The sequence below is a fragment of the Ceratotherium simum genome, chromosome 4, assembly GCF_057802395.1.
Source record: "Ceratotherium simum simum isolate JZ-2026a chromosome 4, ASM5780239v1, whole genome shotgun sequence".
Classification (NCBI taxonomy): Eukaryota; Metazoa; Chordata; class Mammalia; order Perissodactyla; family Rhinocerotidae; genus Ceratotherium; species Ceratotherium simum.
In genome coordinates, this window is record NC_141903.1 from 11,526,133 (window position 1) to 11,553,367 (window position 27,235).

A 27,235-nucleotide genomic window follows, 5' to 3' on the forward strand; every position below is an offset into this window, starting at 1 on the left:
CAATAGTACAATATCTCTGAGGTCAGGGTAGCTCCTGTGAGGAGAGGTGGATGTACAGGGGTTAAGAGAATGGGCTTCTGAATGGGGCGTTCATGGGTTTGAATCCTGGCTCTACCACTTACTCTGTGAGGTGTCCAGGCTTTATCTGTACAATGGGGATAAACTAGGGCTGAGGTAAGGGATAAGTGAGGCATGATGCATGCAAAGCGCTTGGCACAACTGCCTGGCACATTAAATTGTATCTGTTACCCTTTGTTCAGTTCCCAGCATAGAGTCAGAACACGCAGTGAAATGCTTATAAAGACGCTACATTTTGATGTCAAGGTTAGCCATGTCGAAACCACTCCCTTCATCTGGTTATTTGAAAAGTAACCCAGGTGGCTAAGGCTAGTGGTAAGGACATGGCCTCTGCACTAGACCAGGTGGCTCCTGTTCCAACTCTGCCATTGACACTTGCCATGTGACCTGAGGCAAGTTACTTAAAGCTTCTGAACCTCCATTTCCTCCTCTACAAAATGAGACCAAAAGCCCAAGAAAACTAGTGGTGAGAACTCGGTGATCTAAGTAGCATGTGGAAACAGCCCACATGAGTCTTGGCACAGAAAGGGGCTTAAGAAATCGAGATGGGGCCCCTGTCACTGGGAACTCTCATACCTTAATGAGATCTTGCTTCTCCTTTTCTCCACAGGTGATGGCCTTTTTGATGGCTTTTGTTTCTCTCAAGACAGCCTGAGCTTCGTCCAGTTTGTAGCTGCCCTGAGCATCAGACATTTTCTTATCTATTCTAGGAGACAGTCGTTGGGAAAGGTCAGAACAAAGACAGGGCGAGGGACAAGGTTTCTCCAGAGGAAAAAGCAGAGACCACAGTGCTTCAGTTCCACAAGAAGTCTCCTCTCTGTCCTGCACACCCTCCTTCCCCAGTCCTGCCTGTGGGATAAGGCACAGATGGTCCCTGTTAAATTGCCGATGTCCCATAGTGTGGGCTGCAGAAGCCACACCACTCTTGAAGTCAAGGGTCCTCTAAGTGTCAGCTCTTACAGGAAGCCTTCCCTGATTACCTCCCTGGGTCCTCCAGGCCGGGTTAGGTGTTCCCATAACACATTGTGCGTGGCCGTGACACTGCACTCACTATGCTGTGTTATAATTGTTTATTGGTAGTATCCTTGACTTGTCTCTGACAGGCTTGGGGACAGGGGCAAGGTTGCATATATTTGAGTAGTTTTAATTAGCCTGCAGGTCTCTCAACCTCAGCACTCTTGACATTTGGGGCCCGATCATTCTTTGTTGTGGGGTGCTATCCTGGGCATTGTAGGATGTTTAGTTGCATCCCTGGTCTCTGCGCACTAGATGCTAGAAGCATCTTGACCCCAAGATGTGACAACCAAAAATGTCTCCATACTTTCCCTAATGGCTCCTGGGGGAGAGGAGCAAAATCAGCCCCCTCCCCATGGTTGAGAACCACTGCCTTTAATAAGCATTGGTTGAGTTACAGACATGATGAAGGAAAAGATAGAAGGATGACAAACTCCCAGCCCTCCTGCTCAGCAGTGCGACCTTAGGCACGGCCTTCAACCACCAGGAACCTTAGTTTCCTCCTCTAATAAAACCTGGATAATGCCTTCTGCACGGCCCACGTTCGTGGAGCTGTTAGGAATGTCAAATGGGATAAAGGATGGGAAATCAGGTGATAAACTAGGAAGCACTGGACAAATGTAAGGGATTAAAATACTTCTAGCCCGGAGAGCTTATCAGCTTATCCAGGCCCTACATACAGGTTCATTTTGATGGGGCGGAAAAGAGTAAAAAAAAAAGGTTAAGGGTGATGATGTTATTTTCTGAAGGTCAGACCAAACCAGAGATGGCGGGGGTCCAAACCCTCTGGGGAGGAGGGCTGTGGTGTGGAAAAGGTTCGGAGGACAGAGAGGAATTTTAACTGCTTCACGCTTTTGCCAAAGGCTACTAGGCCTGTGATGTCAGTCCCTGGTGGAGAAAGGCAGCTTTACGGTCTGAGGGAACACCACAAACCCATTATTTCAGGACGAGAAACTGCTTACAGGCATTCCTCTCTGGTTTCCTGCGAGAGGCCAACTGTCCTGGGCTAAAAATAGCCTGAGTGGGGAATCTCTGATGGGGAGCAGGTTTTCATCCTGGTCTCATCGTCTGCGCTTCCGAGCAGGAGAGAGGGAGGGGACGCGGTCTCGGCATGGCCCTCCCCTTCTCTTCCGTTATTTCAGCCCTTGTGGAGGGAAAACAAAGCCCCATTTATGTCTCCCCACTAAAAATAGCCCGGCTATTCCTTTCGAGGACTCGGGCCTGGGCAAGCCTGCCAGGTCGGCTAAGACTGGTCTCAGATTTAGCTTGAAAATTAGTCTAAAGGGAGCTTTCCCCAGCAGGGACCTGCCCAAGATGCTCCGTGGGAAGAAGGATCCCCCAGAGCGAGTGTCCAAAACTGGAGGTGGCCCTACCCCAAACGGGGGGTGCAGGGGAGACGCTCTTTGCTGGAACATGTCCAGGGGCTGGGGGCTCTGGGGAGGGGATGTGTCCAGCTGTCCTCTGCCAACAGGGTGAGGGTGGCTTTGAATCCTCAGCAGAATGAGACAGAAGCGGTTTGTCTGCTGGGCCTCGGGCTGCTCAGACAACCTCTACCTGATTCCTCTCAGGGGCCTTAGCAACCCAGCCTCTGGAATTTGGCTCCAGAGAGTAGCTCCGAGAGGGAACAATCTTGGGATTGGGGGGTGGGGGGGGAACAGGCGGTGACCATTACATACTCAGTGAATGAATCCCTTTTTTTTAAGGGAAAGAAAAGTTGTGTGGTTGTGGGGAGGAGAGGGTGTGCGGGGGCTGCATGTGCTTTAGGATTCCCAAATCACGCAGCTGTCCTTTCTCCCAGCACTCCAGAGATTCACACCCCCAGTAGCTGGAGCCACAGGGAAGCAGGGCAAAGGCTGACAGCAGCCAACTCCTCTTGGTCTTGTCCAGACAACTCTCACCTGGGCAGGGCAGCTCTGGGGACATGCAGAAAGATGCCGCACGGCCCTCCTCCCGTGAGGATGATACGCCAAGTCTCAACTCTTTCACATTTACAAGGGTCCAAGGCAGCTGACAGGCCCAATGCCCAAGCTTTCGTCTTGATTTTCTTTTCAGCCTCCTCTAAGAGGTATCCTTCAATCCTCATCAACCTTTTTCTTTTTAAAACTGGGGTTTCTGACCACAAACCAAACAAATGGATGAGTTTCGCCTTCCCTCCTGTTCTGCAAAAAGAGGAGGCTAAGAAGTAGAAGTGACTGGATCATCCTCCACTAGCCTCTGAAAAGGATCCCAAGGGGGATGGACAGGGGCCTTATGTTTTCTGGGTATGGGGAGAGGGTTATCTGGGATGAGGTCAGGAAGGGAGGTATTAGGACACGAGCTTCAAAATCCAGCCATCCTGGGTTCCAATCCCAGCTCTGATGTTTCCTAGCTGGGGGGCCTTGGGTACATTTTCAACCTCGTCTGTGCCCTCATCTGTAAAGTGGGGCAGAACAAAAAATTCCTCTTAAGGGGGCAAAGGCAATGAAATGAGGTGATGATGCACAGTGCTTACCCAGCACAGCCTCTAGCCCAGGTGGGCGTACAGTTCCTCTGAGTTCCTTCCCAAGTCCAAGCATGCAACTAGCTAGAGGTCACCACCCACCTCACACTCCCTGGGCTCTCCCCATGTACCAGGCACTGCCATGCACCTGATGTGGATTTTCCAACTCAATCTTTACAATAACTTATTTTTCAGATAAAGAAACAAGCTCAAGAGGGTTGTCTCTTTTCCAAGGTCCCAGGCAACTGGGAATTGAACCCACGCCATCTGCCTCTTACAGCTCCATTCCTAACCCTCTCTGCCAGGGCGCATTAAAGCAGATGCCTTCCTCCACACTGAGCACGGAGCCGGCTTCTGGTAAGGAGTGTGGGCAGTCAGGGGTGCAATGGAGTCTTATCTGGGCCTGATATCAAAGACCGGGTGGGCGGGCGGAGGGAGGGGGATAAAAGAAGGCTTGTCTTGGGGGTTTCAGCATCAGCTTACCAAATGACAAGATTTTTCAATGCTGCTACAGGGTGACAAAGTGGTAAAACAGGTTTGTGGTGGCTCAGTGAATAATGGCAAGTGTTCTAACCAGAAGCTCCTGAGGACTGCAGGAAGCGGGAGGCGGGGAGGGCACCTGCGGTAAGATGACGTGGGAGTGAGTAGCCCTTAAATTATGTGCTCGAAGCTGCTCCACTGCAAAGTGAAGGACCGATGAGCCTATTTGCTTTACAGGTCAAAAACAGGAATTTTCTAAGCTGACATTACTGCCCTCAACTGTCCTTGGCACCACTGAAGATTACCAAGAAGCATAAAGCACAGAACCTTGTCTTAATGAGATTAGAATCTGGTTTGAGAGACAAGATTGGCATATGTGTATATACAAATATAGATAATATATATATAATCATAATTTATAATACAAAAAAATGTATTATACACAATCTACAATACAAAGCAATACTTTCTTATATCTTGTGTTGGGTGGGATTCATGGTGGCTCAGCCCAGGCAGTGCGGGCTTGGGAGGTGGGAAGATGTGAATAAGAACCAACGGCCCCTCTCAACTCGTGGTCATAGTTCCCTTGATTAATAGGGCTTGGAGACAGACATCCAAAGGCTCAGGGCTGTGGCCACAGAGTGGTAGGAGTGGACTTGAGGCTCAGGGGATGAGGAAAAGGTACAGCCAGGGAGAGAGAAAAAGCAAGTGACTACAGAAGCCGCTGTCTGTACAGATGTGGTCCCCCTGGGAATCTAAGTGAGATGTCCCTTAGAACAGAGAAATCTACTAGGTGTCCTCCCTGGGGCTTCCAAGAGGGCTACCAGGCACTTTTGTAATGATGTACCGTGAGCCCATCAGATATACAGAATGTAACTCAATGCATAAGTCTTGTTTACATGTGTTGTTAATAATAACAATAACACCTATTGGCACTCACTATGTGACTCAGTTTCCTCATCTATGAAATGGAGTTAGCCAAAAGAATATTCCTTATAGAGTTGCAATGAGGATCAAATGAGTCACCCATGCAGAAACACTGAAAGTACTTCCTGGCAGAGTAACTGCTCAACAAATCTTAGCTTGTATAAACACGACAATGACAATGAACACATCTGCTCTAAAGAAACAATAGAGCTGTATCTTCCTTGGCGGCAAGGCAGCTTCCAAAAGTGAAAATTACATTTGGTCAAAGTTATCCTGGAACTCCTTACATCACCCATAAAGCACAGTGTGCATGGCATGGTACATACTCTTCTAGTAATTTGTCTGTTGTGGAGGAGATCCTTGTTCCTTCAGGGAAGCACGCTAACTGAAGTCATTGCTCACTTTTAGGGACTGTGGAAAAAAAGAGTTTATGCCATTTGTGTGTGTATGAGATTCTACTGGACCTACTGGAAGGGATGAGATGAGTGGACAGAAACGCTCAACAATACTTGTTTCTATGACGAGCTGGTAAACTCACTGAATGGAACAGACTTGAATGGCTTCAGGAGTTCAGAGGACGATGAGAACTCCGTGGTCTGAAATGATTCCCCTTTTCTCTTTCTAAATCTCAACCTTGGGTGACGGTATCTTCAGTAAATGCCAGTGGAAGAGAACTGGAATAGAATGATTACAGCGCCACATGTCGAGAAGGGAGGAAAGGGCCTGAAACAGAGACAGAGAGGGCAGGAGGGGAACTCTCCCCAGCCTCTGCACAGCGGGGTGGACTTACTTCTTCAGGGTCTGAAAGCCACGCTCTTTGAACTGGAGCTCCTGCTGGAGGTGAACCATCTCTCTCTTCAGCTTGTTAACCTGGAGGGCAGAAGACCACACGTGGGGCTAAGTCAGAGGCAGATATTCAGCCACAGGCTGCCTTCTCCCCAAAGGGGAACCCAGAGCCCCCCACTGCCCCTGCATAATGACTCAGGTCAACATCCCTTGAACCACACTGGTACCAACCTCCTCCCCTCACTGATGTTGCCTTGGTCTCTGTAGCTGCCCATTTAGTTGGCATCCCAGCCTGGTTGTCTTGCAGGTCATTCCTAGCCAGCCCTCACTCCAGGGAAACAGGAAGCGGACAGGAGCTGGCTGACATAGGATAGAGCTTGGCCTTCCCACTGCCTAGATGGCTGACCTCTCTCAAGCCATCCCATCTCTCTGAGCCTCCTTTTCCTGTTCTGACAGATGAGAAAAATGGCCATTCCCAGGGCTATGCATTACTTAAAGCAGGTAATGGGTATGGGAGTGCTGTGCATGGAGGCAAGAGGCAATATACTAACTTTAGAGGCAAGTCACGGCCTGGGAGCCAGATCCAACCTGCACGAATGCTTTGTTTGGCTTGCCAGTGTTATTAACTTTTAAAAAATTAGTTGCTAATAATTAAATATTGAGATATTTCACATAATGAGCCTAGATATACAGTTTTTTTCTAAAAATACTTGAAGATTTGCTAACACTAAGCCCACATTCCAGCATGGCCACAATAGGGTAGGCCTGAAATCCAACTACTGCATTAGACAGAACATACCTCTCTAGGTTACACAGTCCCTACTATTCTCTATTGCCTCACCTCCAGCCCACTTTCCCCTTTTATATTTTCTAGCAGGTATCGGAGTTTGTAGAACCTACTTGAAGTTTAACTAAACCAGTGTTCAAAATACTGACTTCACCTTGAGCAAGTCACTTAACTGCTGTGTCTCAGTTTCCACATCAGTAAAACGGGAACAATAATATCTATCCCCTAAGGTAATCAGGAATTAATTAAATAAGATAATGTAGAATAAGCAGTAACTAGGAAGGCAGCACACTGCATTAAGAACTTGGGAGTAAACCTTGAGTCTCTTGCAATCTTGGGCAAGTTACTTAGCTCCCCTAAGCCTCTGTTTGCTCATGCCTAAAATGCAGATATTGACAGGAGCTATTTCATGGGGTAGTTGCAAGGACATGAGATAATACTCATGAAGCATTTAGCACTATGCCTAGTATATAGTGATTGTCTGTGAAATGGTAGCTGTTGTTACTCTTGCTATTACCATGACGACGACTACTACTACTGTTGTTATTTAGGATCTTATTAGTCAGCACTGGCTGCCACATGGTTGAAACATCTACTCTGGTCTTGTGGGTGGGCTAGTGGCCTAAGGCTGCCCTCAGTGATCCCCATCAATAGTACAAGCAGAGAGCTCCTACCCGGGATTTTGCAGTGGCAATCTCAGCTTTCAGGATCTCAGGGTCATACTTAGAGCTGGATGACGAACCAGAGATCACTGCAATGAAAAAGAAAAAAAAAATTCTGTAGAAGAAACACAGTTTGGCAAAGTTGGCTTATTTGGCCATTTAGATAAACCTGGAAAGGAATGACTAACACTGAACAACCTAAATGTCCAACAAAGGGGGATTTGTTAAATAAATATGGGACATTTATAAAATGGGGACTACACAACTTAAACAATTTAAAATGGTGACGCAGAACATTGAATGACAAGGGAAAATGTCCAAAACTTATTGTTACGTGAAAACAATAGTTAACAAAAAAACTATAAAGAAAGAATAAATTTGGAAAATACACACAGCTAAAAAATACATATACACAAATAGGCATCTAAAAAAAGACTGGAAAGAAATATACCAAACAGATAACACTGATATCTAGAGATTTGGATGATGAATACAGTCTTGTGCCACATAATGATGTTTCAGTCAACCACGAACCCACATATACAACGGTGGTCCCATAAGATTAGTACCACATAGCCTCGGTGTGTAGGCAACTATACCACCTAGGTTTGTGTAAGTACACTCTATGAGGTTCACACGATAATGGAATCGCCTAAGGACACATTTCTCAGAACGTATTCCTATCGTTAAGCGACGTGTGACTCTAATATTAATTCTCATCTTTGTCTTTTTCTGTCTTTTCCACATTGTCTAATATAAACATATATTTTTGTAATCAGAAAAAAATTACTAAAAATATTCTTTATTGTACTTTACAATATTAATGCATATTTGAAAAGGAAAATAAATTACCCATAAGCCTATTGCCCCAATACAATCATCTTTTTCCAACTTGCCTTCCAATGTTTATCTACAATTCTATCACGTAGTTGTAACCTTACTGCATCTTGAAAACAGTATTTATGTCTTAAAAAATGATTTTAAGGTTTACAAAAATGAACACAACAGAGTAAACACATTTAAAGCAAGGAAAATGAGACACAGGGAAAATAAAAGTGAGAAAGCAAAGTGGCGACAGGCGTGAGGTGAGGGCTCACTGCACACCGTGAGGTCCTGCTTTCTTACCAGAGTCACCACGATCCTGGCTCTGGGCTTTCTAACCGGTGATGTGAAGAGGGAATGGTGCCTGCTACAAGATTCCTGGTGTCCTCCAGGTAAACACAACCCCACTGTTCAGGGAAAGGACAATCATTCTTCGCAGGGAGGCCAGAGAAGTGTTTCTCCTGTGAGTCCTTAATCCCACTGTAGAGGAATTTCATCATCTCCACTTCCCACATACCATCACCGGAACTCTCTGCCTATTTGTGTGTAGCAAGACCACCTGCTGTGACTGGATTTTTGTTTTGTTTTGTTTTGTTTTCCTGAGGATAGAGAAGCTTACTTGGAAACTGCTAGCAATTTTCAGTGTCTGGAGGTAGAAGGGACAGTCGTGAAGGGGATACTGCTCTTTAGATTTGGTTAAAATACTTCAATAAGTCTTTTGATTATGCATAAGGAAAGTTAAAACGTAACACTGGGAAGTTTGGGAAAAGAGAAATAAAACTGCTCCGTATAACAACAGAGAAGAAGTTTTGCACCATGGGCAGTATTGCGTGTCTGCTGAGTTGATGATGATGAGAATGGTGGCGATGGCTGGGCTTTCCCAGAAGAGATGAGTGCCAGGAACACGTGGGTTGGGAGAGCCTTACAGCCCTCGTGAACATGGAACAAGGGCTCCAGACACAGGGATCTTTCATTTCCAAGTTGAAGCTTTCGTTTCCTGCATTCTAATTCCTCTGGTCTTTGCGGGACTTGGGGATTTCAGGGAGGGACCTGATTGGATACATAGCTGGAGGCACTGACTTAAGCATATTCCCCAGATAGGCACTTTTCAACAAAATTTTAAGGTAGTTAATACTATTTGTTACCCACTGATCAACAGTAAAAACATGGTGAAAAGACAAGAAGGTCTTGAGTATGGAAATAAGATGGGGATATGCATAAAAATCGGAGTGCTCTTTCTGTGAGCGCCCCATCCCACCAACCACCCTGCTCATCAGGCCATGCCACTGGACTTGGGTCCACACTTCGGGGAAGTGTAAAGGTGCGAGTGGCAGCAGCCTAGAGGAGCTGGTAAAAAGTTGCAAGACTTGACCCTAACGGGGAGAGGGTGGCTGTGGGGACCAGCAATGCCAGGGCTGACTTGTGAAATGCAGAGGTGTTCCATGGGCATGCTCAGAAATCCCGGAGAGAAGGGAACCGTAAAAGAACAGACTCCTGCCAACTGGGCCACCAGGGCCTTGATTATTACTATCCTCTGGAGTACTACTGTGAAATGCATCGTTTGTACCCAAAGCTGCTGAAATAGGATGTAGCCTGTTATTTTTTAAGTAAACTTTTTGTCAAAGTAAAAAATACATATGGAAAGCCAGCCCTGATGGCCTAGTGGTTAAAGTTTGGTGTGCTCTGCTTCAGTAGCCCGGGTTCAGTTTCCGGGCGTGGAACCACACCACTCATCTGTCAGTAGCCAAGCTGTCGCAGCGGCTCACACAGAAGAAGTAGCAGGACCTACAACTAGAATATACAGCTATGTACTGGGGCTTTGGGGAGGAAAAAAAAAAGGCAGGGAGTGGGGAGAGAGGAAGATTGGCAACAGATGTTAGCTCAGGGCGACTCTTTCCCAGCAAAAAAAAAAAAAACTCTCACTATTAAAAATAAATACAGGGGCCAGCCTGGAGGTGTAGCAGTCAAGTTTGCATGCTCCTCCTCAGCGGCCCAGGGTTTGCAGGTTCGAATCCCGGGTGTGGACCTACGCACCTCTTGTCAAGCTATGCTGTGGCGGCGTCCCATATAAAGTAGAGGAAGATGGGCACAGATGTTAGCCCAAGGCCAATCCTCCTCAACAAAAAGAGGAGGATTCGCAACAGATGTTAGCTCAGGGCTAATTTCCCTCACCAAAAACACACACACACACACGGAAAAGTATACAAATCATATGTGTGCAGCTTGACGAATTTTCACAAAAGAACCACATTCAAGTAATCAGCACCCCAATCAAAAAACAGGTCATCAGCCTTGCCTTTGTGTCCACATCTTCTCACTACTGCTCCACCAAAAGAATTTTATGTTCGAACAGGACCTTAGAGACTTCCTTTGAGTTCCTACCTTCATATAGTTTTTCATTTTTAGCCTTTATTCAAGTTATATATGAACACAGTTTAACAATCCAACATAGTACAAGGTTTGCCATAAAAAAAGAGCATTCCAAAAGACAAATACTGCATAATTTCACTCATATGTGGAAGATAAACCGACACACAGACAGATAGAACTGTTTGGTGGTTACCAGGGGCAAGGGGGGTGGGGGGCAGGCACAAGGGGTGAAGGGATGCATTTATAGCATTTATATGGTGACTGACAATAATGTACAACAAAAATTTCATACACAAAAAAAAGATGTTTAAAAAAAAACAAAACAAAACAGCATTCCACAGGCCCGTATCCCATATCTCATTCCCCAAAAGGGAACCACATCAATGTGTTCACCCAATTTCTTGGGTATTCACCTCTACGTCTCCAACAATACGCGTGTATTGCTGCTTTCTGATTCTTTCAGTTCTAGGTATTATCTATTCACTTCGCTTTCTTCCCTTCTTCAGCCCCTACACCACACACGTGCACCCCTCCCAGCTCCCCATCCTCCTGACAGATAGCATCATTTTGGTGACAGCAATCTTCAGCATTTGCATTATGTAAACACTATTTGGGGCAGAGGCGGGCAGCCGGCTTTGCTTACTTTTCCTTTCCAGCCCATTTGTTTTGTTTTGTTTTTCCTAGAGTTAATAATTGTCATTTTTATGCTTGCTTACTTTCTACAAACTTATCACTGAATCAACCTCACATTCTGCCCGTTATCTAAATCTCCTCTCGTGGGGTCCAGGCCACTACACGTTCTGCGGTTCCCTCTTCTTGGCTCAGTCCTGCCCAGGCGTGTGCCGGCTTCAGTGTGAGCTTGTTGCTCTCTGCACAGCTGGCACCCTGACATTCTCTCTTTGCCTCTTTTTTCTTCCATAAATACCATGTCTTCCCCTCTGTGGCTGACTCTCTCATTTTGGTAGAACATCACTTCCAGTAGCTTTCTGAGAAAGGAACCATGAAGGAAATAAATGTTTTGAAATCTCACATGTCCAAAAATATCTTTTTCTACCCTATACTTGATTAAAGGTAGCTCAACCAGATATAGCATTCTAGGTTGGAAACGATTTTCCTTAAAATTTTGATGGCATTGCTCCACTGTCTTTTAGGTTTCTAGGGTTACTGTTGAGAAGCCTGGAGCTATCCTGAGTTCTGATAATTTTTGCGTGACCTGGTTTTTCTCTCTGAAAGCTTTTAGGATCTCGAATCGTTCCCAGTGTTTGAAGTTGCACACCCATACGTCTTGGTGTGCGTTGAGTTTTATCCATTGTGTTGGGCACTCACTGAGCCCTTTCAATCTAAAAACTCTCCTCCATCAGTTCTGGGAAATTTTTCTGAATTATCTAATTGATGCTTCTTCGCCTCTGCTTCCTCTGCTCTATCTGGAACTTTTATTACTCAGATTTCCTGGCCTGGTGTTCTATTTTTTGCTCCTATTTTTCATCTCATTGTATTTTTGCTCTGCTTTTTAGAAGATTTCCTCAGTTTTACCTTCTAGTCTCCTACAGATTTTTCATTTCTACTATCATATTTTAATTTCCAAAGGCTCTTTGAGTTCCCTGAAGGTTTCTTTTTATAAAATGTAGCATTCTGTTCTTGTTTCATGGTTGCATAGCTTCTCTCGGTGTTTTCTTCTCCACACGTGCTCCACTCCACATTCCCTCCAAGGGCTCCCCACCACATGTGTTTGTTTTAATCTCTATTTTTCACGTTAGCAGCTTTCCTCAGATTCTGGGATCTCAGCTGTCTGCTCACATTTAAGGTTGGAGGCCCAAAAGGCTGACTGGAGTGGACCTTGTTGACTGTGGGTTAATGATTGACTGTGGGTTACGTGGTACATGATTTGGCTGGACTGTTTCCTCTAGGAATTCTCATTGTCAGCGTCTTGACACCTTTTCTCTTTACATCTCTCTTCTCTGGTCAAATCCAGATTCTCCTACTGTCCAGCCTGGAGGGCAATAGCCTGACACCATTCTGAGAACCAAGTGGTACATGGTGGCCAGGGTCTCAAAATGCCGTATGTCCACGTTCACCTAACCACTGTGATTTCAGTATGGTGTACCCCGGCTTTGAACTTGCCTTGTATTCTGTAGTCCAGAGACTCTGCTTTACTGTCTCCAAAAAATAAATCTCCAGTCTTTTGCCAGGTTGAGGATGGTCAGTTGCCTGGCTGTAGAATGTGGGGATGAGATCTGGTGGTCTGTCTCAGAAACAACTTTCATCCAATCCTCTCTGACACCCTCCTCACTTTGTTCCCACTCCCAGAGATGGCCGCTGCCTGGAATTCCCAAGGCTTTTGCAATTCTTGATGTAGACTAGAGTGTTGGTTTTTCCCAAGTCTATCAGATGGGTTGCCACCTGTCCGTCTGCTTTCCAGCTTCCAAATTTTATTGCTCCTCCTTTTCCTCCAATTCTTCCTATCCTGGTGCACATACGCCTAAAAAATCTCTTATCTCATATTTTCTTAGTTTCAGGAGTGAGTGAAAGTGGGTGGGTGGTTCAACTGGCATTTTTAACTGCAAGGCTCCCAATTTATTTTTCAAATGGAAAACCAAAGCCTAGAGAGAGGAAGGAGCATGGTGAGGTCCCAAAGATCCCAGCTCTCCTCAGTTCTCATCTTTCAGAGGATGGGAGGGCCCGCGTATAGCCTCAGAACTGTAGAATTTGGGTGACTTAGATTAAATTAAGATAATTGGTTTTGAGGTCAGATAGTCTTGGGTATAAAGGCTAGCACTGGCACTTTTCACCAGTGTGACCTTGGGGAAGCCACTTTCCCTCTCTGGGCCTCAGTCGCCTCATCCATAAAATGGGAACAACGATATCTTGCAGGATTTTGTGTGTGTGAGTAGGGAGGAAGTTTCCTTTAAGTACCGTATGGAGAGTGCCCAGCACATTGTCCTGCAGGAATATAATAGGTACACATTAAAATGAGTTCTCTTCTCCTTCCCACAGAGCTAGAGATTGCATCAGAGGTGACAACAAAGACTCCGTCCCCAGGGCAGGGCCCTACCTCTGGCCAGGCCCCACAGCAGCCAAGGCCAGGTGGCAAAACTCACGAGCCCCGGCAAGGCCGTCTGAGTTAGAGGTGAGGCATGCGACCTCACCAGTCTATCGACATGCTGAAGAGCCTGACTCAGCAGGCCAACCTGGCTTGTAAAACCCCGAGAAAGTCATGAGGCGGCTTGGGTCATGCCTCTTTAACTGGGATGCTTGGGCTGGGGGCTCCCCCAATTCCCAGCTGGCCTGGATCTCAGAGAGTTGCCTGAGATGACCCAACCCCTTCAGATAGAAGTTCTTTAACATTCAAAATGGTGGTGTCTTTGAGCCTGGTGGAGCTCTTGGGAGCATCCAGGAGCCATACATCAGGACTACATCATCTACTTCCTCCCACTGATCATGTATTTATTCTTATCAGTTCCAGGGATCTATTCAAAATCTTCATCATTTACAATGCCAATGAATTAATAACATCAAATAATCATTATTACTTATTGAGAGCTTAAGAAGGTGACAAGTACTAGTCCAAGTACTTTACATTTGTTAACGAATTTAAGCCCCATACCACCCCAATGAAGGTGATACTCATGTCACTTTTTTAGATAAAGAATTTGGCCGGCCCCATGGCTTAGTGGTTAAATGAGCGCGCTCCACTGCTGGCGACCCGGGTTCGGATCCCGGGCGCGCACCGACGCGCTGCTTCTCTGGCCATGCTGAGGCCGCGTCCCACATACAGCAACTAGAAGGATGTGCAGCTATGACACACAGCTATCTACTGGGGCTTTGGGGGGAAAAAATAAATAAATAAAATCTTAAAAAAAAAAAAAAAAAAAAGATAAAGAATTAGAGGCAGAGAGAAGTGGCATAACTTTTGCAAAGGTACACAGCTAGCAAGATGCATATTTGGACCCGGGTGGTCAGCCTCCAGAGTCCTCACTCTCAAAAGAGTGTGTAATGTGTTTCCTGCCAAGAAGAACATTAATGTGTTCTAAGGGAATTGTGCTAAGTGTTTTACCTAGTGGTTTTCAACTAGGGGCAATTTTGCCCTCCTCCCCCTCCACCGGGGCACATTTGGCAATGTCTGGAGACGTTTTTGGTTGTTACACCTCAGGAGGGGGCTACTACTGGCATCTAGTGAGTAGAGACCAGGGACGCTGCTAAACACCCCACAGTATACAGGGCAGCCCCACAACAAAAAATTACCCAGCCCAAAGTGTGAGTAGTGCCAAGGTTGAGAAACCTTGACATGGACCTGTGAGATGAAGGTAGTATTAACATTTCCATATTTAAGTATAAGGAAACTTAGACTTAAAGAATTGAAGTACGGTCCCCAAGAGGACACAGTAAGAAATGCTGGAATGGAGACTTGAACCGAGGCCTGCTGACTTCAGAGTTCAGTGACCGCCTCTCCCACCACAGTGCTTCTCCGTGCACCTGACTCTTTCCCGCACCCTGCCTTTTTATTTTGGAAACTTTATTCCCACAGAAAATCTGGAAGCATCGTATAATGAATACTGATACATCCTTCACCTAGATTCACGCATTTCTAACATTTCCCCACATCTGTTCTATCTATTCCTCTCAATAGGATGCCTGGTTCATATAGTAAGCCCTCTATGAAGGGTTATTGGAAATGGGGCGAAAGACGAAAACCTATACTGTATTCAACGCTTGTCAATGTGTCTTTGACGTCTACTGATCTGCTCGCTTGGACTGACACCATAGTTTTTTCACTTTTCTCCCCCTGGACGTTTTCTGGAATTAAGTTGCAGGCATGATGCCAAAAGCATATATTAAGAACAAAGACATTCTCCTACACAGCCACAACATCCTCACACCTAAGAAAATTCTCGAGTTGCCTGAGAATGTCTTTCATGGCTGCTTTCCTCTCCATCCAGGGTCTAATCAAGGTGCAAACATTTCATGGGGTTTATGCCTCTTTAGGTTTCTTTTTAGTCCTGAACAGTTTCCCCTCTTTTTGGCCTTTTACAACACTTTTTTTTACTGAAAGGTCCAGGCCAATTATCTTGTAGGATATGCCACATTAAGGATTTGTCTGGTTATTTTTTCATGATTCGATTTAAAGTAAACATTTTTGTCAAGAATCCTCCATCGTGTTCTCATTGTATCACACTAGAAGGCACTCGATGTCAGTCTGTCTCATTACTGGTGACGCAAATTTAACACCTGTGTAAGGTAGTGGCTGCAGTTCTCTCCTGTATGAAAATACATTTTTACCCTTTGAAATTAGTAAGTGAATTGTGGGCTGATACTTTGGGTCCATGTAAACATTCTGCCCCCTCAAATAGGAAGGTTTTTTTTAATATACTCGTGTCACATTTTCAGACTGTGAGAATTTAGAGAGAAAAAAATCACTCCACCTCTTCGAATCTGTTTCACTAGGGACAATAATATCTCCCCCCCTTCCAGGGCTGTGGTAAGGAGAATGGTATAGACTGAATTGTGTCACCCTAAAATTCATATGTTGAACCCTAACCCCCAATGTGATGGTCTTTGGAGGTGGGGCCTTTGGGAGGTAATCAGTTTAGATGAAGTCATGAGGGTGGGGCCTTCATGATGGGATTAGTGCCCTTATAAGACGAGATACCAGACAGCTTGCTGTCTCTGTCTCTCTCTGCCACATGATGACATGGTGAGAAGGTGGCTGTCTGCCAGTCAGGAAGAGGGCTCTCACCAGAACCAGACCATGCTGGCACCCTCATCTTGGAATTCCAGCCTCCAGAACTGTGGGAAAATACATTTCTGTTGTTTAAGCCACGTAGTCTATGGTATTTTGTTATGGCAGCCTGAGCTGACTAAGACAGATTAAGTACTGAAACCCTCATGACAGTCTTTAGGACGTTATTTGACCCAGAAATAGCTAATGAGTGTAATACAGCTCTTTCCTATAATCTGAGATTCTGGGCGTTTTCTTGAGTTGCCCAGGAAAAGGGCAGGGCTGGGGCAGTGAGCAACCTGGCAAGATTTGTCCCCGCCTTCCTGGCAGGCCAATCTTCTCAAAGTAAGGACTTCACACAGGAGGAGTGTCCAGTGACACTACCAAGCCATGGACACCCTGACTCCATGGCCTAATGCTGGCCACCTGGCCACACTGAAAATGTTGGAGGAAAGACAGATGATTTTGTAACTTATTGCTGCCTCTCACCAGTTGTAAGAGCCTGGGCATGTTATCAATCTCCGTCAGCCTCAGTTTTGATATCTGTTAAAGGGGGATATTAATTGTACTTGCCCACAGAATTGTTATGAGGATTAACTGAAATAGGATATGTAGACCATAGCAGAGTGCCCAGCATGTAGTAAGCACTTAATAAACACAGGAAAGGATTGGTTATTAGAAATATTGGTAAAAGATAAAAAAAACCCACAAAAACCAACACATTGGAAGAGGTCTATGGGCTCCATGACAGCTACAATTCCAGCACTGCGCTGCATTGAGAATGAAGGACACTACCAGAAAAAGTGCATGCCTCTTCTCCCCCTGCAGATCCCAGGGTGAACAAGGACGACAAGAGCCCTGGCCTTATAAAGTTTATGTTCTCGTGGAGGAAATACCGACAGACATTTAAGCGGATGCATTGTGATACATGCTACAAAGAAAATAAACAGAGAGCCATTACAGAGGCTAACGCTGGGGAAGGGAGTTTATTGATAGAGTTGTCAGAAGCAAACCTCTCAGAGGAGATGACCTGAAGGATGAGACTGGAGGGGTGAAAAGGAGCCAGCTGTGCAAATGGATCAATAAAAAAGCATCCTAGGCAGGGGAGCAGCAAGTACAAAGGCCCTGAGGTGGAAAGGTGGAGGGCAGGCTAGGGGAGCAGAGTGGAGGGGCCCAGTGCATCTGGAGCCTGGTGAATGAGAGCATGAGATGCACCAGGAGTGGCTGGGAGGGGCCTGATTGTAAAGGACTGCGCAGGCCATAGAAAGATCGATGGGAAGACACTGAAGGCTTTTTCAAAAAAAATTATGGGGGCCAGCCCTGGTGGTGTAATGGTTAAGTTCGGCATGCTCTGCTTTGGCGGTCCAGGTTTGGTTCCTGGGCACAGACCTATACCACTCATGGCTGGGGCGGTGACCCACATACAAAATAGAGGAAGAGTGGCAACAGGTGTTAGCTGAGGGCTAATATTCCTCAGCAAAAAAAAAAAAAATTATGGTAATAGATACATAAGAAAATTTACCACCTCAACCATTTTTAAGTGTACAGTTCAGGGCATTAAGTACATTCATATTATTGTGCACCCATTACCACCATCCATCTCCACAACTTTTTCATCTTCCCAACCCGAAACTCTACCTGTTAAACAAGAACTCCTCCCTACTCCCCACAGCCACTGAAGGGTTTTAAACAGGGAGATACGTAACCTGACTGGCATTCTGAGATGATTACAAATGAAGGAAAGGAAATGGAATGAAAATGGCAAATGAATCATTGCAAGGCACAAGCAGGAGCAGGAAGCAGTAGAGAGGATGGTGGTTTGGACAAGCAGTGGAGATGAAAGAAAATAGGCAGATCTGAGAGGCACTGAGAGGCATTCGGGCAGGACTCAGTGTGGTCCTTCCCTCCTCCCCGTGGTGGTGTTGGTGGGGTGCTGGTGGGGGGAGGTACTCACAGCTGACCTGGGAGCCCAGCTTGTGCTCCCAGACGGCATGCAGCTGCTGATACTCCTGCTGTGCAAGCTCCAGGCGCTGCTGCTTCACCTGGTAGATCTCCTTTTGTGCACTCAGGGCCTCCTGGGCCACCACCAGGTAATCCTTCAGCATGTGCTCCTGTTCCCGCCGCCATTGCACCCGGGGGTCCTCGATCTGAGTGGTTTCTGGAACAGAACCCAGAGATTCCAGGTCAGCACCTCACAAATATCTGTCGGGTTGGTAGCCTGTGGAATCCACTACCACAAAACAAAAAGCATAACAAATAGAAAAATCACAATAAATGTGAATGGGTTAAACTTACCTATTAAACAACAGAGACTCTTCATTTGGACTAAGTAAACAAACACAAAATAAACCAGGATCAATTCCCAAACCCAAAGTCAATCTGTCTGAGAATAGTTAGGAGAAGCACCAGATTTGAATTCTAATCTAGACAGAGAGGCTCAAGGACATTATAGATGCTTAAGGTCATCCGTTTTGGTGAAGAGTAAAGGAAAGTAAAATAAATAACATTTCGGAGTATATAAAGAAATAGGCACCTCATATCCTGCTGGAAATGTAAATTAGAACAGCATTCCTAGAGGGCTATCTGAACATGCAAATTAAGAGCCTTAAAATGTTAATGCTCTTTGACCAATAATTCCCCCATAGTAATTTATTATAAAAAGTAATAAAAAATTCAGGCAAAGATGCATTTGTACAAAACCATGATGATAATAATAATGAAAATAAATAAGCACTTATTTAATGTTTACTTCATGCCAAGCACTGTTCTAAGTACTTTAGATTTATTTACTCCTTCAATCCTTACACTAACCCTACAAAAGAAATTCTATTATTACCCCCATTATACAAAAGGGAAAATTGAGACAGAGACATTAAAGTAACTTGCTCAAGGTCATACAGGAAATAATGGCTCAAATAAGTATGTTATATTTATTTATTTAATTATTTTTTTTTTAATTTTATTTATTTTTTTCCCCCAAAGCACCAGTAGATAGTTGTATGTCATAGCTGCACCTCCTTCTAGTTGCTGTATGTGGGACGCAGCCTCCGCATGGCCAGAGAAGCGGCACGTTGGTGCACGCCCGGGATCTGAACCCGGGCCGCCAGCAGCGGAGCGCACGCACTCAACCGCCAAGCCACGGGGCCGGCCCAGTATGTTATATTTACATAATACACTAATACAGCCATTAAAAATAATATCTGAAGAAAAATTAATAAAATGGAAAGGTACTTATGATACAAAAGTGAGTGAAAATGCAAGGTGCAAAACTGCATAAATAATTTGATATTTATCAAAATAAATATGTATACTCTCAAAAAGATTAGGAGGAAGCTTAGCAAATTATCAACAGTAGGTATGTCTTGGTGGTATAACATTTTTTCTTCATTCTTTTCTATTTTTTAAAATTACTGTATGATAAATATATACAGTAGTAAGTTGAAAAAAGTCAAATATCAAAGAGATGACATTTAAGAAAAAAGGTCACCTGGCAACTGAGCCGACGTGGAAGAATTCAAAGCAATGTCAAAGAATCAATGTCCATCAACTGTCAACTCTTCAGTCATTTCCCACTTGGTGGATGGAGTTAGGGGTGATTGACACACCAGAAGTTGTACAATCAAGGCCATGTGGTGAATCCACCCTGCAGATAGGTTTTGCTTAACCCAAAGTGTTTATTAATTTTGAATTGGCTACTGATAAGTAAAAATAAGGAGATTTATACATTAAAATCATGATTTCTGGTTTTTCTTGATCATTTGGAAGATCTGGCCACTTTGGGTCCACAATCTGCTACCGACCCCTGCTCTCCATCCATCAGTAATACCTGGTTTGCGTCATTCATTTATGTCATGTGTCTGGCTCCTGGAGAATTTTAGCTTATGCCTCCTTTTACAGGTCCTTTAGCTGCTCTCATTCCTCCTGAACAGGCCCAAATGAGCATCTCCGATGAAAGAAAGAAGAGACGGGGAGAATGATCACAGAGGCAGCAGGGCCAAGTTCTCATCGCTGCCAATAATCACTGTGTTACAAGGGGCAGGCTGCTTAACCTCTCTGAATCTACTTTTGTAATTATTGAAGAAGAGAGGGGCCCTGCCTCAATCCTGCCCAGGAAGCTGTAGAGCCCTTATGCCCAGGTAAAGTAAGCAAATGATGGTGAGAGTAAAGCCAAAATTACTCACTGGGACCAATTTTTGAATTGTCTATGAACGACAATTCTTCAAGCTCTTCCTCCTCCCTTTTTCTGGGCAAGAAATTGAGGTCTAAAGATTGCTGGCAGGGCCAAGATTGCTTCTCATAAGGCAAGCTTTGCAACCCTTCAACCAAGCAAGAGGGGAGAACATTTGCAGGAGAAGAAAGTAAGTGGAGAGGAGGGAATTTATAAAGCTGTGCTGAAGGGGCCCCGCCTCCCATTAGCAGATGTGGATTCCCTCAGGGTTGGGGACTCCAGGGTGCCCCTCAGGGGCCAGCCCCACGCCTCCAGCTGACAGGCCACAGAAAAGAAACTTGGCCTGTCATGGCCAGGCCGGAGATGTTTTTTAAAGTTTGTAGCTTTGTAAAATTTACATTTTTGGGAAAAGCACAAAAAAGGAAAATCTCACAATTCCACTAGAGCAAATTTATAAAATAAGAAGTAAGAATTTCCATCTCTCCAATCCCACTCCCCAGAGGTACTTGCTGTTAGGAATCACACACACTGACAGATATTGCTCTCTGATTAGATACAAATTTCTATTTATACGTATGTATCTATATACACAAACACTTATAATGTAACATGGCCCCATGACATATATATTGGTTTGCAATTTGCTTTCATCTCCAAATGATGTATCATGTTCATCTTGCCTTACAGGTGCATAAAGATTTACCTCAATCTTTTAACTGTTCATTTTTTTTCTGTTTTATTACTGTTTTTATTTTATTTTTTTATTGACGTTTTAATAGTTTATAACATTGTGAAATTTTGGGTTGTACATTTTTGTTTGTCTATCCCCATATATATGTCTCCCTTCACCCCTTGTGCCCACCCCCTACCTCCATTGCCCCTGGTAACCACAATACAGTCTTCTCTGTCCATGTGTTGGTTTATATTCCACATATGAGTGAGATCATACAGTGTTTGTCTTTCTCTTTCTGGCTTATTTCACTTAACATAATACCCTCCAGGCCCATCCATGTTGTTGCAAATGGGATGATTTTGTCTTTTTTTATGGCTGAGTAGTATTCCACTGTGTGTATATATATACACCACATCTTCTTGATCCAATCATCAGTCGAGGGACACTTGGGTTGCTTCCACTTCTTGGCTATTATGAATAATGCTGCAATGAACATAGGGGTGCATACGCCTCTTTGGATTGTTGATTTCAGGTTCGTTGGATTAGATTCACAGTAGTGGGATAGCTGGATCATAGGGTATTTCTATTTTTAATTCTTTGAGGAATCGCCATATCGTTTTCCATAGAGGCTGCACCAGTTTGCATTCCCACCAGCTGTGTATGAGGGTTCCTGTTTCTCCACATCCTCTCCAATATTTATTGTTTTTTGTCTTGGTGATTATAGCCATTCTAACGGGAGTGAGGTGATATCTTAATGTTGTTTTGATTTGCATTTCCCTGATGATTAGTGATGTTGAACATCTTTTCATGTGCCTATTGGCCATCTGTATATCTTCTTTGGAGAAGTGTCTGTTCATTTCCTCTGCCCATTTTTTATTTTTTACTTACTTCAATTGTTCAAATGGCTGCATAGTAGTCCATGGTATGGCATTAGGATTGATTTAACCAGACCACCAAGGGAAACATTTGGGTTGTTTTCAGTTCTTTTGCTACCACAATGAATGCTGCAGTTAGGAGTCCTAAAAACACACTTCCATGAACTTGTGCTATTACTTCTGCAGGAAAGTGGACTAGTGTGAACTAGTGGTCAGACGGTACACACATTTTATACTTTAATAGATACTACTGAATTACCTTCTGAAAGGTTATACCAATTTTTACTATCACGAACAGCCTACGAGAGTGCCTTTTCCCCCAGATTATCAGTGAAATTGTTTTTTTTTTTAAGTTGGTGTTTCATCTAGTGATTTTTAGGTCCTGGCAGTGCATTAGAATCAGCTGAGGAGCTTCAAAAAACAAAAACAAAAAAACCCTGAACCCTGCCCCAGAACACTTACATCAGGATTTCTAGGAGTGGGGCCCAGGCACTGATAGTTTTAAAATCTTTCCCAGGTGACTGCTGTGCAGATGTGGCAGAGACCCCCGGTTGCACATTAGAATCACCTGGAGAAATTTTAACAATCCTGATGCCCAGAACCCACCCCTGGATCAATTAAATCAGACTCTCTGGGGGTGGGAAGGAGGTAATGTTGATTTGCAAAGCTCCCCAAATAATTCCACTGTGTCACCAAGGGTGAGAACCACTGTCTAAGAGGTGACAACACAACTGGGCTGAATGGTCACTGAAGCCAGCAGGCAAGGCTGGCAAGTGTGCTGCTGAGTTCCAGGTAGAATCACCTGCTGGAGGGCTGGCTGAAATGCTGGGCCCTTGACAAGTGCCCCTGAGCACACCTGGATGGACCTCCCCCTCCCCAGTGCTCTGGGTTTAGTTTGGGAATGGCACCATCCCTTTAGCTGAGGTCCTGCTCCTTGGAATATAAAAGTCTGTGAGAGCCTTAACTGAAGGCCTGGCCAAGCCATGTGGTTTGGCTACCATTTTTTTGGTGGCTCAGCCTGTCTTTTGTAGTATAAACCAATATGGATAGAGGGATACACAGATGGACAAACACAACACACAACCCCGCCAGGATACTAATCTTAACCTGGCTGCACATTGGAATCACCCAGAGATTTCCATTTAATTGGTTTGCAATATAAAATGGGCATCAATATATTGTTTTTATTAAGGCATGATTTAAATACAACGAAGTGCAGCCATTTAAAGTGTATATAGTTCAATACGTTTTGACAAACGCATTCACCATAAAGCACCACTTGCATCAATGTATACAACACTTCCTTTACCTCAACTCTTTCTCAGTCCGTCACCGCCACCCACCTCCTCCCTCTCAGCTCTGTCTCAGACCTTTTTATCAATGAAATCATACAGTATGTGCTCTTTGGGTCTCGCTTCTCTCATTCAGTACAAGGTTTTTGAGACTCATTGTATCAGTTTCTCATTTCTTGTTATTGCTGAATAATATTCTTTTGTATGAATATATCACAATTCACTCTCTGATAAACCTTTAGGTTGTTCCCAGCTTGGGATTATTATGACTAAAACTGTAATGAACATGCATGCATAGGTCTTTGTGGGGGCGTATGTCTGCATGTCTCTTTGGTAAAACTATCTAGGGGTGGAATTGCTGGGTTGTATGGAAGTACACGTTGAATTTTACAAGAAACTGGCAATCTGTTTTCCAAAATGGTTGTTCTGATTTACATTCTCACCAGTAGTATTAGAGTACCCATTTCTCCACATCCTCACCAACCATTGGTATTGCTGATCTTTTTCATTTTAGTCATTATTGTGGGTATGTGGTGGTACCCCCGTTGTAGTTTTAATTTGCACTTCCCTAATGACTGATAATGTAAAGCATATTTTTATATGTCTTCTTGAGCAAAGTATCTATTTAAATCATTTGCCCATATTATTTTATTAGGTTGTCGGGCTTCTTACTATTAAGTTCTAAGAGTTCTTCATATAGTCTCTACATGGGTCCATTGTCAGATATATGTATTGCAAATATTTTCTCCTTATCTGTAGCTTGCCTTTTCAGTTTCTTAATGGCGTCTTTTGAAGGACAGAGGTTTTAATTTGATGAAGCCCAATTTGTCAATTTTTCTTTTATGGTTAGTGATTTTGGTGTCTTGTCCAAAAAATTTTTGCTCACCCTAAAATCTTTCCGATTTTCTCCTACATTTTCTTCTAGATGTTTTCTAGTTTTAGCTCTTATGTTTAGGTCTATGGTCCATTTGAGTTCATTTTTACACATGGTGTGAGGTGAGGGTAGAAGTGGAGGTGTACTTTTTCCACGTGGGTACTAGTTGTACCCGATACTGTTGAAAAGACTATCATTTGGAGCACCAGGCTTTTTAAAAGCTCCCTAGCAGTCCTAAGGAGCTGTGTTAACTACTGTTAGTTCTGAACTTGTCACCCTCTGGGGGGGTCCTCCCATAGCCTGGCTCTTCTGCTGACACTCCCCTTCCTTGAGTCCATCTCACCAGAATAGATAACTTCACACCTGGGCAGGATCTTACATTTAGACCTTGGCCAACTATTTTTTAGTTCTTGTTTTTATTAAAGCTATCCATGAACACAGTTTAATCATTCAGCATGTTACAAACTTGGCTAGATAAAACATCATCTTTTCATCCCCTTCTCCCTCATGTCCCCCTCCCCAAAAGGCAGCTACTTCCAAGAAAAGGTTAGCAGACCGAGTGCAGCCATTGTCAAGAACCACTTCATCCTCCCTCATGCTTCAAACCTCTACCTACAAACACAGGCCACACACATTCTCCATACAGCATACACACTCACCACACTCATGAGTTCTTTGTACTTTCCACACCCCACCTCGTCCACACACCACACATCTGCTTTCTATACACACCACACACACACCCACATGGCTAACACTACTGTATTCTCCACCAGCTTCAACAACAATTGTCTTAAAAACAGCCAAACATCTGGAGAACAACCAACTTTGTTACTATGCAAAGGAATGCCAATAAAAAACACTGAAGTGACAGTTTAAAGCTATGATGAATTTATCAAAAATTAAAGAAATGAAATAGCCCCATGTTGATGAAAGTATGAGGAAAATAGCACACTTATTGCTTGTGGCAATACAGATTGATACGACCTTTTGGAAACACTCATCAATCTAGGAATATGTACCAAAAGTCTCAAAAGTGTTCACAATTTTCACGTGGTAATCCTATATTTGGAAATGTATCTTTAGGAAATTATCACAAAGGAAAAGTACAACAGGCATAAAGATTCTCCCCCTAGTGTTATTAATTTATAATAAATAAATGGAAATTATCCAAAAGGTCAGCAATAGGGGCATTATGGTACATTCATCTTATGTGTTAAAATGTATTGATACATCTATTCGATGTATTAAAAATGACAAATATGAAGACGGTAGCATCACTCAAATATTCACAATATAGTATGAAGAGAAAAAAGCAGAACACATACTTTGATCACTGATTAAAACCATCTAATCATGATGGATGTAAATACTCAGTGGGAACACTAACATATGAAAATGGGTTATATTTTGAAAAGAATTGTCTATATTGGCTGTTTCCAATTTCTCCCCTCCATTTTCTTAGACTCACTCTCTTAGCCTCTGGCCTCAATCCTTGTCCAAAGCTGCCCTCCAAAGTTGGAGTCACCAGTGTCAACTGGTCAGTTCTCAGTCCTCTCCGTACCTGATCTGTCAGAAGCATGTGACACAGTTGGTGACCCTCTCCTTGACACGCTTCCTTACACAGCTGCCAAGACTCTCTGGTTTTCCTCCCACCTTTCTGATCACTCCTCAGAACATTGCTGGTTTCCTCTTCTCCCCACTCTCCTACTGTCTGGGGACCCCTTGGTCACTCCTTGGTCCTCTTCTCTGTCTTGATTTACTCCTTTGGCGATCTCATCCAGCTTCACATCTTTAAATAGTATCTATATTCCAACAACTGCCAAATATGCATCTTCAGCCCAGAGCTCTTCTCCAAACTCCAGATTCCTATATCAAACTGACCAGCAACATCTTCTCTCAGACACGCAACAGGTATCGAAGACTCAACATGTCCAAATGAGCTCTTGTTCTTCCTTCCCAAACCCACTCCTCCTGTAGTTTTTCCATTCAATTGATGGCAACTCCATCCTGCCAGTTTCTCAGGCCCAACGAGGGTCATTTTTTCTTCTTTCTTTCATGTCCCATATGCAAATTATCAGGACATCCTGTTGGCTCTACCTTGAAAATACATCCAGCATCTGGCCACTTTTTGCCAGTGCCACCACTACAGCCCGGGCCTGGGGCACTGTCCTCTGTCACCTGGACTATTGCAATTGTCTCTCACAAGTCTCCCGGCTTCTGTCCTTGCCCTACTATGGTCTATTCTCAGCAAAGCAGTCAGAGTGACCCTTTTAAGACGTAAAGCAGATCATGTCACTCATCTGCTTAAAACTCTCCAATGGCTCCCATCTCCTGCGGAGTAAAATCCAGAGCCCATAAAGCAGACCACGGCCCCATCTATACCTGGCTGCTCTCTGGCCTGATGTTCTCCTCCCCACTTCCTCGCTCATTCTGCTATCTGCACACCTGCTCCTTGCCTTCCCTTGAGCAAGCTAAATGTGATCACACCTTAGAGTTTTTGCTCTGTCAATCCTGTCTACTTGAAATGCTCCCTCACCTCCTTCAACTCTTAGCTCAAATCTCATTTTCTAAGCAAAGTCTTCTCCCTGAAGACTATTACTGCTATAATCCTTCCCCTGCCACCCTCAAACCCACCCCACCACACCTTAGCCCCACACTCTGCTTTCTCTTTTTCCCATAATATTGATAATTTTCTAATATACTACATAATCTGCTTATTTTTTCAGTCTAACTTCTGTCTCTTTTGCCAAAATGAAAACTCCCTAAGGGCAAGGATCACTGCCATTTTGCACTCTCATGTATCCCAAGCTACCAGAAAAGTGCTTGGAAGATACTAGGTGGTCAATAAATATTTGCTGAATGAATGAACAAATGCTGGATGGTGGATTTAATTTGTTGTGCAACTCTATTGTGTCTATAACTCTTAAGAGAGTAATTTCAGTCTGTGAACAATGCACAGAGGATTGGTCCGAGCCCATGGCTCTGAATGCTCTGGCCTTGATGGTCATATTCATACTGCATTTGTATCACTGGCTCCATCTACAGAGGTGTTGCCCTCCATCCAATGAGAGCAACTTCAAAACAAAAGGAAAACAGTAGCCTGCTAACTGATAAAACTACCAGATAGAATTCTTCCTACTGTGGCCCCTATTTACTCACACCCCCCGTACACCCCATTTCTGCCATCGTCCTCTCAAGAATAAACTTTGCCACTGCCTGCGACTCCTTC

At 44.1% G+C, this 27,235-nt stretch overlaps 1 protein-coding gene across 3 annotated transcripts in view; it reads right to left on the bottom strand.

Moving 5' to 3' along the window:
- WWC1 (WW and C2 domain containing 1) overlaps positions 1 to 27,235 on the bottom strand; it is a 156,202-nt gene that overhangs the window by 55,725 nt on the left and 73,242 nt on the right. For 2 of the 3 annotated variants that reach the window (XM_087429445.1, XM_087429444.1), the window contains exons 3-6: positions 18,076 to 18,279; positions 7,226 to 7,302; positions 5,769 to 5,848; positions 655 to 784 (exon numbers count right to left, since the gene is read on the bottom strand). In XM_087429445.1, coding sequence (XP_087285571.1) covers positions 655 to 784; positions 5,769 to 5,848; positions 7,226 to 7,302; positions 18,076 to 18,279 — 491 coding nt within the window. Of the gene's footprint in view, positions 1 to 654; positions 785 to 5,768; positions 5,849 to 7,225; positions 7,303 to 8,338; positions 9,273 to 18,075; positions 18,280 to 27,235 lie in introns of those variants that run through there. The other variant, XM_087429446.1, reaches the window with a different exon arrangement.